The sequence below is a fragment of the Amphibalanus amphitrite genome, unplaced genomic scaffold, assembly GCF_019059575.1.
Source record: "Amphibalanus amphitrite isolate SeventyFive unplaced genomic scaffold, NRLGWU_Aamphi_draft 000756F_arrow, whole genome shotgun sequence".
Classification (NCBI taxonomy): domain Eukaryota; kingdom Metazoa; phylum Arthropoda; class Thecostraca; order Balanomorpha; family Balanidae; genus Amphibalanus; species Amphibalanus amphitrite.
The window spans coordinates 13,133-31,005 of NW_024882250.1; the positions used below are offsets into that span (position 1 = coordinate 13,133).

The 17,873-nt window shown below is 50.2% G+C and overlaps 1 protein-coding gene across 1 annotated transcript in view; it reads right to left on the reverse strand.

Annotated features, from left to right (window-relative positions):
- Positions 1 to 17,873, reverse strand: part of LOC122365672 (phospholipase DDHD1-like) — a 33,170-nt gene that overhangs the window by 12,961 nt on the left and 2,336 nt on the right. Inside the window, exons 4-7 of the mRNA XM_043337097.1 lie at positions 16,758 to 16,886; positions 15,628 to 15,766; positions 12,860 to 13,271; positions 9,982 to 10,086 (exon numbers count right to left, since the gene is read on the reverse strand). Of these exons, the coding sequence (XP_043193032.1) occupies positions 9,982 to 10,086; positions 12,860 to 13,271; positions 15,628 to 15,766; positions 16,758 to 16,886 (785 nt within the window). The remainder of the gene's footprint in view (positions 1 to 9,981; positions 10,087 to 12,859; positions 13,272 to 15,627; positions 15,767 to 16,757; positions 16,887 to 17,873) is intronic.

Below are 17,873 nucleotides of genomic sequence, written 5' to 3' on the forward strand. Positions count from 1 at the left end.
CCCCCGTCTAACTTGGCTCCTGGGCCACGTAGCTTTGGTGATTTTTAATTTCAGGTCAAAGGTCAGGTCACCAGAGGTCATCAAAGGTCAAATTTAGTCCATTTCAATAATTTTGGAAACTGCCACCGGCTAACTCGGGAACCAATAGAGCTACAGCGCCGCGGAAAAGCGCATTCGATAGCCCTTTTACAGACCTTTCTGAATAATGTTCTCAGATCTGACATCAGGGCAACGGTTTAGCCTCCATCTGGTCAAAAACTGTAAAAATAGCCGTTTTCCCGTACACTGTTTGTGGGCAATAACTTTTGATTCAAGAGAGTCACGACGTTACTTTTGGCAGCATCGTGTTCCTCTCGTCGAGGCACGTCGAATGAACTATTCGTTGACCTTGAAAGGTCTTTTTTAACCCGCGCCCGGCTGGGGGTCCTGGATTTCCACGCCCTGCTGGGGGGGGGGGGTGTCTGAACATCCCCCCTTCTAACTCGGCTCCTGGGCCACGTAGCGATACGCGGAAGGCGGCGTTCGAAAGAGCGTAAAAAATAATGACGAAATCACTTCGGTCAATTTTTTGGTCAGGTCAAAGGTCAGGTCACCAGAGGTCATTAAAGGCAAAATTTCGCCGATTTCCAGGTCGAATGTCGACAATTTCCAAGATGCCAACGCATAACTCGGGAACCAATAGAGCTACAGCGCCGCGGAAAAGCGCATTCGATAGCCCTATTAACCCCCTTTCTGAGTAATTCTCTCAGATTTGATCTAACGTCAACGGTTTTGCCTGCAGGGGGCAAAAACTGCAAAAATAGCCGATTTTTTCGGAAACAGTTTTTCTGCAATAACTTTTGACCCAAGCCTTGCACGAGCTTACTTTTACCGGCATCGTGTTCCTCTCGTCAAGACGCATCGAATGAACTATAACTTGACCTTGAAAGGTCCACTTGAAAATTTTACCTCAGGTCAAGGTCATGACCTGACCCGAAAGGGTCATGTTGCATATCAGTCGATCCGTATCGTCGAGCTGAACACATCTAATGCGTTTTCATCGCTCTAGCATGCCTCTATCAAAAGTTATTTGAGAAAAACTGTTAGATACCATTCGTGACCTAAGATGACCTCAGGGCATAAACAGGGGTCACGGACACCATTTTCATGTTCAGTGTGTCTAAACCACTTGTAATTCAGTGTTTGGGAGTGTTTATAATGTCTTTCGTCCAAAAGAGGCGCATTTCAATTTTCTCCCATAGACTTATAATGGGGAGGTCGCAAAATTGACCTGACCTTAGGTCATCGATATCAAAATTCTGAGATATACATTTTATACGTACTATTGCTCTTAGCAATCACTGAAAGTTTCAAAGCGATCGGTCACTTGGTGTAGCTATGACAGACATTGAAACTTTTTATGAGGTGAGGTCACTTCAAGTGACCTGGTGACCTGACCTTGAATGACCTTGGTCTGAAATTTTCACAACATGTGTAGAATTGATGTATAATAAGGTGTACCAAAAACGGCGGCGCTCCGCGCCGCCGTTTTTGAGATATTCGCGAAAAACCACAAGGGGGGGGGGGGGTGTTCAAACACCCCCCCCCCCAGCAGGGCGCGGGTTAAATTTCACCTTAGGTCAAGGTCATGACCTGACCGGAAAGGGTCATGCTGCATATCAGTCGATCCGTATGGTCGAGCTGAACACATCTGACGTGTTTTCACCGCTCTAGCACGTCTCTATCAAAAGTTATGGCCACAAAACTGCTGGTGACCGTTCTTGACCTGAGATGACCTCAGGGGCATACAGAGGGGTCGCAGGTGCAGTTTTCCGATTCATTGTGTTATGTTTACGTATGAACCGATGGTTAAGAGCTTGAACGACATTTTTGAACACGAACGACGTTTTGAACGACATTTGTACAAAAGAGGCGCATATCAATTTTCTCCCATTGACTTATGCTGGTGACCTGACCTTGAAGACCCGGGTCTGAGATTTTCACAACATGTGCGGAAATGATGTATGAACAGGTTGAGATATTCGCAAAAAAGAACTGACGGAGGGGGGGGGGCGTAAAAACGCTCCCCCCAGCACAGTGTGGGTTACGCCATGTTAATGATATGGGCCCTTTTTACCGTGCAAGGGCCTTTTTCACCATGGGCTCCTTTCACTATGCATGGGCCCTTTTCACCCTAGTACCCCACAGTCAAAAATTCGTGGCGCCGCCCCTGGCCATAACAGAGGCTTTCAACCAGCTGAATAAAACGCTGCAAAAAAAAGTTTTACGACTGCAAGCCACTGCCTCGTGAATGATTATATTAATAAAAATTATCCAACACAATATTAAATTATAATGAAATCAACAATGTGAGTGTAATTCACTACAAGAAAATTCATTTCTCTTCAGTTATTCAACCAAAAAAAGGGTATATGAATTATTATACGAACCTATTACGTCATCATATTACATCCATTCATTAGGGGAGAGAGCATCTTAAAAGTAAATCCTTGGTTGTGTTATTTTGCGCCACTTTGTGTCAGTTTTGCCTGCATGATGTGTTTTATTGTAAAGATAAGACAAAATGTCAGTTCAAATCCATTTTCATTTAATTATGGGACCAAAGTCAGGCTCAGGGCTACCTAACACCTGCCTTTTCAGCTGGATTTTCAGTGTCAAATTCTTTGGAGAGTTTCTCAGACCACATCTCATGATCTCAGGACTCAAGGCCAGTTTCCAAACAATGTGTTTTTTGGTGTTTTGATTCTGCCTTTTCCCCTAGGGAATGTTGTCATGAACATTTATTTTTTGTGGTATACATATTACCTACCATGAGACTTACTAATTGATTGTGCTTTTGCAACATGAATGAGTACCATTACAATTATTCCTTTTATAGACCACAGTAGATTCTTGACAATTCTAATTATAACCAAGCCTGTGAAATGCTGAGGTCCATGTGTTACCCCTACCCTTAGCAATGGAACTTCTACCACAAAATGTATCTTGCAGTGGTTAATATTGCTGTTTTATTACAATTTGAGAGCCTCTTAGTGTCCAAAGTTTGAATCTTTTGCTGATATTTTTTTTTGCACAAAATCAAAAATACCGGCATGCTACCGGCAAGACATGCCAGATACCACGAAAAAACCTGCGGTAGTGAAAAATTACCGGCATGCCGGTAGTGCGGTAGGGAAATTTTGCAACTCTAGTATGTATGCTGTGCCGCACTGCACGCTGCGGCTAATTGTTTATATATCCGCTCCCTAGATGGCAGCACCATTCAGCGCCTGCAATGTATGCTGTGCCGCACGGCACGCCGCGACTGTTAGTTCACCTATCCGCTCCCTAGATGGCAGCACCATTCAGCGCCTGACCAGTATGCTGTGCCGCACGACACGCAGCGGCTGTTTGTTGACATATCCGCTCCCTAGATGGCAGCACCATTCAGCGCCTGAAATATATGCTGCTCCGCACGACACGCAGCGGCGTTTGTTTACATATCCGCTCCCTAGATGACAGCACCATTCAGCGCCTGAAATACACGCTGTGCCGCACGGCACGCTGCGGCTATCCAACTGAATGTGGCAGTCTGCAGTTTGCGGGCGATTTGTGGGCGGTCTGTGGGCGGTTCGCTCGCCGCCAGCCGTCGTGGTTCTCACGTGCCAGCAAGATCAGCAGCGTCTATGGGCTTGATTAGCCGTAGCAACTAACAACAAGCTGAATTAACAAGTGGCTTATGAAACTTTCAGAAGGAACACAATTTTCTTCGCTGCCTCAGTTTACATTCAACTTGCTGATTTAAGTTCCCGTATAAGTCTATTTGAAATTCAGTGATATGCGGGTGCGTTTGCGAATCATAGGAACAGGGAGCGCCTAACGCACTTCTCATGGTAGGAGTTGCAAGTCACCAGCAACAGTTAAAACTATTTCAAGCACACTTACTAATTTTCCTGGCGAACGCAGTATTGTGGTTGCCCTCTTTTCCCAGGTGCCTGAAAAGAAAGGCCTAGAGCAGCTCCTGGATGACGATGACATAACGTTTCGTCCATGATAGCTACCTCTGCACATACCGGACATTCTCCTTACCGGCATGGTATGTCACGCTCTATGAATCTCCGGCCCTCTCCGACTCACACCTCAACATCAACACGTGCCGTCGCCCGTCACTACAATATCATCACTCGACGATGACCTTCACACCGAGGCCACCCGGCCGGCCTCTGCTCGGCATGAGAGGCCGCTCCGCGCGGCACCCACCGGTCCGGGCCGGCCGGCGATTCCCGGCCGCCCTATCGCCGGATCGGTAACGAACTCCGACGCCGGCGGCGCCTACTAACTCAGGACCAGAGGGGCGAGTGTTCAGTATTCATGGTGGGCCGGGAGGTGGGCCGGATGGCCGTCCGCGTGTTCTAGAGAAACGGGATAGGTGGGGCGGGTCTCACCCGGTCTTAGAGAGGTCAGCTGCCGACTGCGGGTCGGAGACATCGGGAGATGTGGCAAGGTGATCTGACCTTATCAATGCCGGAGTCGCCCCCGCTACCGCTGCTACTTTCTGTTCACACCCACAGTTCACATCCATAGCATCCCTATTGCCTAACGCACGGTTCATACCCACAGCACCCCCGGGATCCGTCACCTCCGACCCCGCCCACAGAGCCTCCAAGGACCGGCCGCCGCTGAGCCAGCGTCCTATACTGCATTCTCCGCCCCCGCGCGGTTGAGCAAGTGCACACACGAGCACGACAGCGGTGGAGGAGGTGAAACCAGTCAAAGGCACAACGCCAAGGCTAACTGGTAAATGTCGTGCGTGAAATAATTGATGGAGCATAGACCTCTACATACCGATGTAGAGGTATGCAGCATCCTATGAGTGGAGCAAAAAGAAAAGGCACAAAAGTAGGATCCAGAAATTTCAGCGCATCGTTTAGCTTTACACAACGATTTAAGCCACGAGTAATAAGCATACACTGCGATGAGAACCATTCATTAGGGATTGTACTTACTTGCATTCCTTGCACGATCAGATTACATAACGGAATATACCGGCAATCTGAATCGTTCTCTAACAACCGGACCTCTTCTGATTACATTATTTTCTCAAGTAATCGCTGGGACATTACCGACAAGCTCCCTTTCAGGCTATTTCTATCCACATATGACGTCTGGAGCACAGTCAACAGATCGAAGAGACAAATGCGTCGCGTGTAAATTTATCCGCCGCTGCTGAACCTTCTCAAGAATGACAGACGCAGACAGCGCCTTATGTAAGTAGATTCCTGCTGGCGACTACATATGGAAAAGGACAATTAAAGATCTAATGGCGACTGTAAAAAGTTGTCTGGCATAAACATGCTGAGACCAGATAGAATATCCGATTCGTGTCATGCAACTTCTACCTAAATTTAAAAACATGTAGGCACTCAAATTGTCCAACTGTCAACAACAGATCGACTACGCCGCAATGTCCGCCACTACCAGCAGTGTTGGAGCGCCGCCGTCCACCCACCGCCGCTCGCCGGTACCTACAATACCCAACAGTCCCCAGTACCCTGACCAGGCGGGGCCACTCCCACGTCTTCCATCTCCTTAGATTGAAACGATAGATGTATGTGTGTACCGGCGGCCCTAAGAAAAACCGTCACGCCCGTCAGCCCCGGTTGACCGGTCTGCTCCACCGCTCCTAGACCACTAACGACCTGGCCGAGCGGTGTGCGGTGGTACGCTTTGATCACAGTCACGGTAGCCGAGACGGGCCGACAAGTCGCCGAAAAACAGCCCGAGGAGGGGGGAGTGCTGGTCAGATGGGACTATCGGAGAGAAGATTGCTATAGCTGCTGCCCCCACTGTTGCTGCTAGTTGACTTAAGTAATATGAGTATAGGTAAGTATGTACACTTTTTCAGCTGCTGCTTTTGTTATTGCTACTCATCTACTTATTGTTCTCGTTATGGTTATTATTGTTGGTCATCTAATGCGATGTACCAACTGCAGCTCCAGCAAATGCTACTGTCGGTTAGCTGCCCTTGCTGCCCCTGCCGTCTGCCGGTCCTCCCACTTTTAACCCTATTAGTGGGGGGGCTGTTTACGACCCCCCTTGATATCTCGAGATCTAACGGGCCGATTTTCAAAATTCAAACGGCACTCGATTTCGCTCAACGTGATCTACATTTCTAAAAAATAAAAATTAAAAAATGTCAATAGGGGGGTAGAGGGGGGTAAAAACGGGCAAATTGCAGATACATTTTAGACTGTTTATCACGGCCAGGTTTCTGAACCAATCTTAACGCAACTTTTGCCGATCGATAGAGAATGAACCAGTAATTCCCATGGATCCTAAAAATATGCATTTTCAAAAATCATAGGCGGATACAGATCATTGAGATTGGGGGTACACAAAAAGTATAGTAAATAAGGTTTTTGTTGGTACTGTTTCTAAAAAGGGTGGTAATGGTCTTGTTATGTTACAATTTTCTTATGAGAGAACGACTACAATTGTATTGGTCATGCATAGGCGGTGTCAGGGCACCTATGTTGGGAGGTAAAACATAACCCCCCTTTTTGGACGCCTGGATCCGCCTACTATAGCAAAAACGTGTCAAAAGAGGATGCACAATAACTTTGTATATGTTATCACATGATACCTTTCATTCACTGTTCGTAAAACTGGTGCATACAGTTATAATACATCAGCATCGTGATCTTCACCCAAATGACTCGTTTCACGAATAGGACTCCCCAATTCCCAGTGCTCTGGAGCCGCCCCTGGTAAAGTTATGAACTTGGAATTTTCAGAGAATGTGCCCAATTTAGTTTTAGGAAAAGTCAGAAAATTTCAGCATCGTAGCTTCAGCGGTTTCGGAGATATTCCCGAAAAACCTGAGGGGTGGATGAAAACAACCCCCCCTGCCACTAATAGGGTTAACGCCGCAGCTTCTGATGGCCATCCATCCCACTTTGTCGCGTGTTCCGTCGCCCCACTAGCGCTCCGTGTCCCTCAGAGTGGCAGATAGGACGGGAGGAGCGGTAGCTCAGCCTCGAGCGGCGGCTCGACACATGAATATTCCATGGGCAGACGCCTCAGAGCGAAGAGCGGCCTGCCGCGCCCGCTCAAAGTGCGTGCAGCGGCCGGCGGACGGCGTTTGAAGGCTCGGAGCAGCCACGCGCGCGTCCCGTAATTTGATTCAGTCGCGGGCGATAGATCATTTATGCGGCCTGGTTCATCAATATCCCATATCTCCCGCAGTTATCTATCATGTTTTAGCTTTGATGAAGCGCAAAACCATAGCCACCGAACGTTTGAAAAGGAGCATGCCGTAATTGTCGTTTCCGCCAGCACAAATGTTTTGGTCTTTTAAAGCACAAACAACAATAATGGTCGCTAAGGTCATGGTTACATTGCAGCAGGTTCAGGTTTTTGCCTTTTAGACCGGCGAGACATTGTGAGCTTTGAAATTGATACGTATGTGAGCTAGAAGCTCCCTAAACTAAACAAGTTCAGCCAAACAACCAACTAAGTAGTCCGCTTTGCCAAAACTAACAGCTCAGTTTAATGTGTTTCTACAAGGGAATATATAGGGATTCAAAATGAGAAACATGGCGCTAGCATTTAATCCACATACCTCTGCGAAGCTAATTCATCAGCAATCATCAAAGTGTGTTTGATCTATCGAGTATGCTTGAGCGTTGCTTTGAGAACTTGAACCACTTGTCAACCGCAACTCTAACTTAAGCACAAGGTTAATCAAATCTCCGTATTCCCCTCAGCACTCGACTAAGCTGGACCACTCAGCATTGCAGCGTGATCGGAGCCTTTTACTCGGTAAACCGAACTACTCATACCTGGAATCCCAGCGCCCCACTCGCCACCGATTCCCTCTCTTAGCGCACTCTTCCCACCCCGGTAACACGTCTAATCCGCTCACCGCACGCCCGGGCAGGCCCGGCCGGCACGTGTACGGACTTGGTTAGTGGGACCGGGCGGGGTCTCCCGGCCAACTCAGATAGAGATAACCCGATCAGGTGTACGGCAGAGAGGCGACGGAGCCCTTCCGGGAACCACAGCGGCGGCTGTGCGCGCCCCGGGCCAGAGGGGACTACACCGGGCAGATTTTCCGGTATGGGTAGTTGCGAGTTCTCAGAGAATAGAAGAGGGGACAAGCCAAACTGTGTAAATCGTTCAGTTCCCGGTAGGTAAACGGATGGTTCCCAGCTAAACAGGTTTGTGAGTTTCCAGTAGTAAGCGGAAGAGTTCCCAGTGCACAGATTCGTGAGTTCCCCAAAGGCAGGTTAGCTAGTTCCTGGTAAGTAGGCGGATGAATTCCCGCCTGACAGTATGGCTGAGGAATGCTAACGGAGGGTCTCTTATGAAGACAGCGCGCTAACAGAACAAAATGGCTGTGGGGCGACTGAGCAGGCTAACTCCGGCTACACAGACTTACAGGGTGGGGCAGAAAGATTTACCTGTTTGTTTTCAGTTCATAGCTTAAGAAGTTATGAACGGATTTTGATAAAATTTTGCATGCAGCTTCCCAACTGACTCATGTATCAACATTAAGATCGTTTTTACATTTTGTAATAGTTGTTGGTGAGCTATGGCGAAGAACACTAAAAGAGCCCAAATTGCGGCGCTGAAGTAGGCTGGCCACAGCTTCCGAAGCGTTGCCAAACAGCTCGGTGTTGCCGTAAAAACTGTTTGCAGTGTAATTAAATGACTTAAAAAGACAGTGTAAGTGTCGACGAAGTCCATGCCTGGCAAAACAAGGGATTTCCGCTTCCAAAAGCTGGTTAATATCGTGCACAAGAAGGTGTTTCAAGTCCTTCGCGAAGCATGCGCAAACTGCCAAGAGACCTCGGTGTTTCGCCCAGAACCGCCAGGAGAATGATAAACGACGGCTTAGGCTTCACGTCATACAGGATGCAACGTCGACACCAAATTTCGGCGGCATCCAGGGAAAAGCGGCTACACAGGACCCAAAAGACATTGGAGGAGATCAGGAGCGCCGGTAACAAGGCATTCTGCTGGTCCAATGACAACATTTTCATGCCTGAGCCCCAGAGACACTTCCAAAGCGTCAGAATTTCGGCAGATGGTCCATCCAGCATTGATCCTGCTATTCGCACCATTTTTTTGTCGCCAGAACCCTGCTGGTGTCATGATTTGGGCTGCCGTCGCATCCGACGGCTCAAAAGGAACCTTGGTCTTCATCAAGGAGGCTGTGAAAGTGAGTTCACAGGTTAAAGTCCATCTGCTGGAGAAACATGTTTTGCCTTGGGTCACTCAGTCGTTCTGGGACGGATACGTCTTCGTTCAGGACGGTGCGTAGCCGCAAACAGCCAACATCGCTCAACCGTGGTGGAAGACCCACATGCCTGGGTTCTGGGACAAAGACATTCGGTCATCATCAAGTCCAGACCTGAACCCGATGGACTTCGCAATCTGGACCATCTTAGAGAGGAGGGTGTGTGCAGTGCCACACAGCAGAATCGCCGCCCTGAAGCTGGCCCTCGGGACGGCACCGTCGAATCTTGGCGAGGACACCGTGCGGCGCTCGTGCCCCTCCTCAGAGGAACGTTTCGAGGCAGTGGTGAAGGACAAAGGTGACCATTTTGAGTCATAATGCCGTCGCTGAGATGTGTACATGTTACTGCATATATGTGCCAGAAATCAATTTGATATCTTTGTTCGGGGCCGAAATATTTAAGAAAATCAAGAGGTAAATATTTCTGCCCCACCCTGTACATAAAGTCAATGAGACTGAATAAACTCGCACAACACATGCCAGCTTCACTCGGCCCACTGGATGTTCGCTCATTTACTGAGAGTTCGTACGGTCCGCTCGTTCCCTGTTGGAGACTCTCCCAGTCAGTCTTAGGTACGCCTCGGCCAACGGGTCCATCCAGCCGAGACCAGTTGACAACAGCCCCTGTTACCACGCCAAACAGACAGAAAACTCGCTGCCGGAGCCGCCCCCCCGACCCGATCCGTCGGGTTCGGACTCACCTTGAAGCGCAGAGAGGAGCCGTGGCCCAGGTGCATCTTGTGAATCACCTCCGTCTCGATAAAGCCACACAGCCTGTCGATCTCGTGGAACGGCGCTCCGTGGCCCTGACGGTGGCGAATGGTGGGTGAGGGGGTCAGGGTGGGGCACAGGGCAGGGTTGATCACAGGTCAGGATTAGGAAAAAACTGCGAGAGACACCTTGTTTGACCGTCTACGTTGAAACTCGCTCCACGAACAAGAATTCCCGCGTGGCAACACATTCTATTTACAGATTTAGCGAAGGAACATGTGCTTAATTAATGAAGTAGAAAGCAAGCCACTTCACACGGGTAGATAATGGTTATGTAACAGTGTAACACTGTCCACACAGCACCTCCGTAATTCCCACTTCATTAGCTGAGCAAACTAAAATCCCTGAGGGTGGCAACTCGCTGACCAACTAAGCCAGAGTGAGCCGAGGTGCTTTCAGGGAGCAGAAAGGCGCCTCAGCACTCAAACAAATGAAAAACAGATATCGAGTGATTGAGCATCGTTTTCAAGTTCAGTTGTGAAAGTCTATGTCCGTTATCATCAGGCTTGTCCATGGCTGCCCTTTTTCCGTGGTTGAACCGACAAAGCGATTCGTCCTCTCAGCTTATCTCGCCTGTCCGGACACCTCTGAACTACACGGCAGTTTGATACGCAGACCACTGACAGCCAAAGGATCAAAGACGAGCAGCTAAAAGCTGGCCCGCGCCGCCCAATATATGCACATAGTTTGGATGTTGGCCGGCGACAACCCGGGGTCCGACGCCGAGGGCCGTACTTGGAATGGGCCGATCCGTTCAATTCCCCAGCGGCGGGGATTGTTAAACAAGTTACCAGACTTGGTAGGTCTCCGTTCCATTTTGGTGGCGGACCAACAATGAACGCTCAGTGGACGGGAAAACAAAGGACACTGGCCAAAGTTTGGGGTGCACCTCGGCACGGTGGCTAACGGTCAGTTGGTTCAGGGAAATATCGTCTGGCTTCTTGGTCAAAACAGACGCATTTTGAGTGGCACAAAACCGTAAGTCACGTTGCTACGATGGATTAATGACTGAGTGCATATTTTCGTTTGAATAATTATTGTTTTTTGAATGACAATCTGGCACTCTGGTGCCAGCAACAATGCCACCAAACCACCCACACTCAGGACCAAATTCCGTCCAATTAATCCCTCCACCCACCGCCCACTGTCATGAAGCCCATACTCCGTGAGCTCCGTATTTGCCGCCTCATCACCGACAAACGAGTCCGCTCTCACCACCGGCCCAGCCCGCACCAGTCGAGGTATGAGCTCCCCGAGCTGATGATTTACCGGGGAACTGGGGACGCTTATTGCCGGCCGTAGAGTTAATGGGGCCCACCCAACTAATTGGGCATGACGGAGCGCCGCGCTGGCCGCCCAGGAATGCTCATAACACTGAGGACGAAGGAAGGAGAGGGGGGGGGGGGGCTGAGGCAATGACGGACTGTCGATACCTGCCTAAGGTAGAGGGTAAGTTGAGCGGCCAAGGTTTCAAGGTTGACGCTATAGCCGGTATAAGAGATAGCATATGGTGCTTTCCGTGCCATTAAATTTCTGTGGCGCCCAGAAGAAACTAATAAGTATAACTAATAACTTAATAAGTGATAAGTAAAAAAACTTAAACTAATAACTAATAAGTAAGAAGAAACTAATAGTAACTAATTTAAATAGCCTCTCTTGTGACGTAATTTTATGCCACGCCGGCCATTAGATGTCAATACTGTGATTCACCGAGAAATCCTAAGAAAATTGAGTCACAAACTCTCGGCAAAAAAGAAAGAAAGAAAAGACTACGTGATTCTCAGCTTTCCGAAACGGCCCACCTGCAACCCAAGTACCTACTGCTGCTCAGGAAACTACCAAACGAAAAGCGGAACCTTTTTTCGGTGCTCAGAAAACCTGTGTTGGGACGGTTCATCTTGTCTACAAATAAACGGTCTCGACATATTGGCACCCCGCGATACATTAGCCAATGAACCATAGCAGTGGTCAAATAACCAGCAGTCAGCACAGCTTTGGTGGAACTGAACCCAAATTGTCCTGTTCGTTACCAATGGAAGGACTTATGCCATTTCTTTACATACGATTACTGTCCACTAAGGGCTGGTTATCTTCGCGCAGAGCTTGATTTGATGTGATTAATCTAACCATGTATTTGTCGACCGTGTCAATAAGAACATATCAAGCTCCGAGAATACACAATAGGATACCGCAGACTCCAATACAATGTCTCCCTCTTCTCCCACTGTTAGGAGCGCCTATACCACGCCTATATCTACACCTATTCATAGCCACTGTGACCTACACCTAAACCTACCACACATCGGTCGGCCGCATTATTCGCACTTGGACTTTACTGGGAATGGCAAAAATAAATCACCAATCCCATCACCACCAGATCAAACCACTAATACTCAATACCGTTACGAAACGAACGAGCCATTTTCGCGGCAGTATCGTTCTCTTTACGATGACAGGGTGGGGAATGTAAGGTGTAGGCTCCGTGCAACTAATACGCGGGATATTACAAATACCCGTCCCCGACATTTCAGAGTCTATGTACTGCCCGAGTAGTGCACGGGTCTTTGGTTCATGGTCTGCGACTAATGACTTTACTGACATTAATCTGTCCGGATCAAGAAAAATCGTAGGTTTCCAGCATGAGACGTGACAAGTGTAAAAATAAAAATACACACTAATTATTTTACTCAACAAAAAGAAATAAACACGAACTACTAGCATCCCCGTCCTCACCGTTCCGCCCTACCCTGTCTTGTCCTGTGTCTTTTCGTCCCATCCCGTCCCGTCCACCCCGTCCCCAGTACTCACCCTGAGCTGAGCGGCGGCCGAAGAGACCACGCCGGTGTCGTGTCCGGGCCGCCAGCCGGTGACCAGGTCGTGCAGGATGACACAGCCCAGGGAGTGGGCTACCACCGACACCCGGCCGCCGCGCGCCTCGAACTGCGGGTAGCAGCCCGTGAAGCTGGCGTACACCGAGTTGAGCGCGCCGCGCAGACCGGACAGCAGCTCCTCCCGGTACAGCGGGGACGTGTAGTACATGATGTCCATGAACGAGTCGTTGAGCATCTGCCGCAGGCCGAGCATCTGGTGCGGCGTGACGGCGTCGATGGTGCCGCCGTCCAGCTGCAGCGCCGAGCGCCACTCGACCGGTATGAACTCGGCACGACCCGCCGACGGGTCAAAGTGCTTGTCGCGCAGCGGCTGCCCGATCGCCCGCATACTGGGGGAAACAGACGGGGAGATGGATCAACAAGAAGTAGAGGGGAAATGAGCGAAAACTACACCCTACCAACTGCACCCAAAACTACACCCAAAGTCCCGAATATGGAAATGAGATAGGTACTTCAGCACGAGTGGGAGGTATTGTTGGAACATGCTTATATAATGTAACATGCTGAAGTAAATGTCGAAGTAATTGACAACTTATGCACATAGAATGTTGTACTGTTCGCAGAATGAAGCGAGTGTCGCCTTTGATAAGGATTACAAAGACGGATGTTTTGAAGCACTCTCAGTACTACCGACACCAGAGCCTACGAGCATTCAACATTAAAAGCACGCTCACAAAGGTTATATAATCACTCTTTAATATCCTGAACAAGTGCATGTGCCTTGTTAGTGACCAAGTGGGCCTCTCACGAACGGTGGACGGTCGCGGCAGTAACGAGGCCCGGCGGTGGCCGGACTTTGCCGCGGCGCGGTCCGACCCCACCTGAGCAGAGGTCACCAGGTACTCTAATGGCCGGCCCCACAGTGGTTAATGAGACCAATTATACCCGGAGCCCCCGCCGTCGTTCGCCGGATAGTAAAACTGACACACAGAGAATGAGAGTCAGAAAGGTCAGACGAGGAATTTCTGAATTTCGTAAACTACATAAAATGGCGAGTCTAGTTGCTGCTGGGGTTCCCGGGATGTTGCCAAGTTCGCGGAGGCGCAATCCAGTTGTAAGAGATTCCTGGAAGATTTGTGAAAGCTCAGACAGAAGCGGCCGTTCCAGCGACACAAAATGTCATCGAAAACGGGTTACTTGGACGGCTGACGAGCTTAGCGCGTCCAAAGCCGAGCGGCTCTCCCTTTCACAAAGACGGCCATTGAGAAATGGCTGCGACAGGAAACAGTCCGATGAAAGGGCGAACTGTGCAATGAAGTAAATGGAATATACCTTTGTGACGCAGAGATGCAACAGAGTTGATGAAAGAAAACACCTTAGACCATGGAACATCCAAGCTTAGAAAATAAAAATGCGTACATTAAACACTTGCGTAGAACTTCACGGTTCACATTGGAATGCAGGTGAAAATAATAAAAGAACAATAACAACAGGATCGTGTAAACTTTAAAACCAGTTTCTTTTTGCGTTGAACGATGCAATATCAACACCTAATAGGGAATTCCATTTGTTCCGAAACATCTGCGACATTGCCTTTGTTGAAAAACAACAACCCGTTAGCCATACCAAGCGAGCAGCGAATGTAGTGGCCCATCAGGTAGAAAAGACTAACCAGTACCAACTGTAGAATCTAAACACGAAACAGCTGACCACCTACCTATGGCGACTTTGTCGTATGGATGAAATCTGTCGACAATCGAACTGGGCTGGATAGCATAATGATCAAAACCATGTACCGTGTGGAACCTCAATGAGTTTAACATGGCCGTCTCCAATTACACCACTCATTCTATCCTTAACCGCACGCGCGGAATTGTTTCTCGCACACACTCGCAATCAGTGGTGCGACGAGAAACATTGTTTTATAAAACTTTGTGCTCGCCGCCCCCAAAAACAGTCGCTCCCTGACAGAGCGATTTCCTCGCCGGCCAAGTTTGCCGTGGCCGGGTGGCGGGGGCGTCGGTCGGACGTCGGACGGGGCGTCGGACGGGCGCCGGGGCGACTCGGTGGAGCGTCACACAGCTGACAGCTGCTTCCGAGCCGATCCATCCGCAGCGCCGCCGCACCGAGAGGCCGTGGACTGTGGCGTGTGAGCGCACCCCCGCCGCCCGATCCCCGCCCGCCGCCATCAGCCGCAGATATTGCCACAATACGGGATCACAACACCGCCGTCTCCGCCGCTGCAGCTGTGGCTAACATCACACAATCCGACCCGAGACGGCGACCCGCGTCTGATCCCCCGCCCGCGCGGGAAGTCACCCAGCCGCAGCACATCGGGCGGAGCGACGAAAACAACAGGCCGTCCACGCGGCCCATCGCCAGGAAAAATGACGGGCCTTGTCAAAACATCGCCGAGACAAAGTCCCTATCATAAGCGCGGAAGTGGGAATTCGGGCGCTGCCGGGAATGCGAGAAGATTTACTCGGGATGACAAAGGAAAACAGCAGGAAAAGAGCCTTGGGTTGTGTGCAGTGAATGAATGCGGTGTTGTGGATGGGATTTTACATACCGTGACGAAAAATAAGATGCCACTGAGAAATGTTTGACGAGCCAAGCAGCGTAAAATTCAACATTTAGATGAAAATGTATTTTGTGTGCTGTTTGGCTTGCGCAGTGTTTCGGCGCAGTGCGTTCCCGTCCCGGTCATTGACCTATGTCCCGTTCCGGGCGGCCCTCTGCACTGACCTGGCGGTGTTTTTGATGATGGAGCTCGAGTCCATCTTCTGTCCGATGCCGTGCACCACAAATATCAGGTGGGTGATGTCCTGCAGTCGGTCCTCCCACACGGCCGGCACCGGGTACGAGCGGCGCAGCGGCTCACCGGCTGTACAGGGGGTCAGCAGGGGTCAGCACAGGTCACCAGGGGTCAGCAAAGCTCACCAGAGGTCAACGAGGTCACAGGGGTCAGCAGAGGTTACCAGCGGTTACCAGGGGACGGGGTACGAGCGGCGCAGCGGCTCATCGGCTGTACAGGGGGGTCAGCAGGGGTCACCAGGGGTCAGCAGAGGTCACCAGGGGTCATAGAGGTCAGGTACGAGCGGCGCAGCGGATCACCGGCTGTACGGAGGTCAGTATGTGCCACCAGACTATCACCAGACGACACCAGAGTTGCAAAATCACTATAGATTATCATAGGTCACAAGAGCTCAGATGACGGAGGGCATACACGAGCACCACAGCGTATAAGCAGATGACAGGGGTCAATGTACTGCCCCCAGAGGTTGGACCAGTCACCGGAAGTCACACGTCATGACCAAGGCTATCGCAGTTCAGGACCAAAGGGCTACTGCTCGGTCCCCAATACCGGGGACGGCCGTCTGGCCGGTAGTGGGGTCAGTGCCAGACAGACGGAGCAGCCGTGATCCGCCGCCGAATGGCAGAGGTCACCGATCAGAGGTCGTCCGAGACCCGATCACCGGCCGGCCACAAATCAGACCTGTCGACGTTACAGATCACGCCGCGGGCTGCGGGTGACAGACCCATAAGCCACCTATGACCTTATAAGCCGCACATGACAAAGACGTATCGACGCTGCGACAGGTGGGGCGGCTGCCGCATCAAAGTCCATTCAGAATACTGTCAGCCGGGGGATGAAGAAGCCCACCGATTTCAGACTAATCGAACACTGACCTTTTAAGTCCCGGTACGGCCACTGTATACACCATTCAGTATACGTTTCCTCTTGCTCCACAGATACCCTTCATGGAGCCGACCGCTAAGCACACCCTATATGATCCCCTCCCCTCCCGCTGGGGTTACAGTAGAGCCACTGACGCCGGCCCGGAAGGCGCGCCTCCCACGGGGAGCGGACTCACCTCCCTCGAAGCCCAGCTTCTGGTAGAGACCGCGCATCACCTTGGAGAGCACGCGCCCGCTGTGTACAGCCACGTCGCCGTTACTGTACCACACCACGACAAACTTGTCAAACTCCACGTGGTGGATCGCTGCGGACAAAGGGAACGGGTGTTAGTGGGGGTGTAGGGTCATGGAAAAACAATAGAGCACGAGCGGTCATCGTGTCGTAGCTGCTTTAGGGATTACTGTTGTGAATCATCCACCATTCTAGAATGTAAGTCGTTTAAATTGTGAAATTAGAAATAACCGAGACATAATTTGAACAACTTTGAAAGAGTTTGGATAAAAGCACAAAAGTTAAAGCCAATAATGACTCTTTTGGTTGTTGCATACTGTTCAAAATACATACAAGTAAATGACAAGGGAACAAAGAGCGTTATATGAGTAGCTCTGAGGATAATGGCGTCATTAGAGCAGCGCAGTCGAGTTACCGTCAAAATGGGCCGCAGCTGGGATAAACGCAGCCTAGTCGCGCGCACAATTACGGCGCCGAAAACTGTTGAATGTTGACAGCACTTTAGAAGGCCCCGGGCGCGGCGGGGGCTCGGTTACACTATCTGCTTGGTATGCATCGTTTCCCGGACGGCTTAATTGAAAGCGCAGAGAAACAACACCCGGGCCCAGAGACACGTGCCCGGGAATGTGTAATAAAAACGTTAAAACCACCGCAAAATACGGGAGATAAAGGCATTCTACATTACGTTGCAGTAAAGGCGAAACACGCAGCACACGTGCCAGCTGCAGAATCTATGGACATGTTTTCCGCCGGCAATCGAGGCGTGGTTTCATATATCTATGAAACTAACCAATTGACCTTTCAGTTAGGTCCAGCATGCGGCGCACACTGCACCGTTTCGGCGGGCCAGGTCACTGATGACACTCATGGAGTAATCGAGCACACATTATTCCGTCCTTTACCGCCAACTACCTTTAGATCAATGCTGCCCTGTTCCAATTCCAACTCCCCTCGGTTATCTGGTGGCCCTATCCCGTCCGTTCACCGACCCTGGGCCTGGCACTGTTCAGTCCTGCTCAGTGCTCAGTGCTGCCCTCTCTGGATACCTACTCTGCCCGGC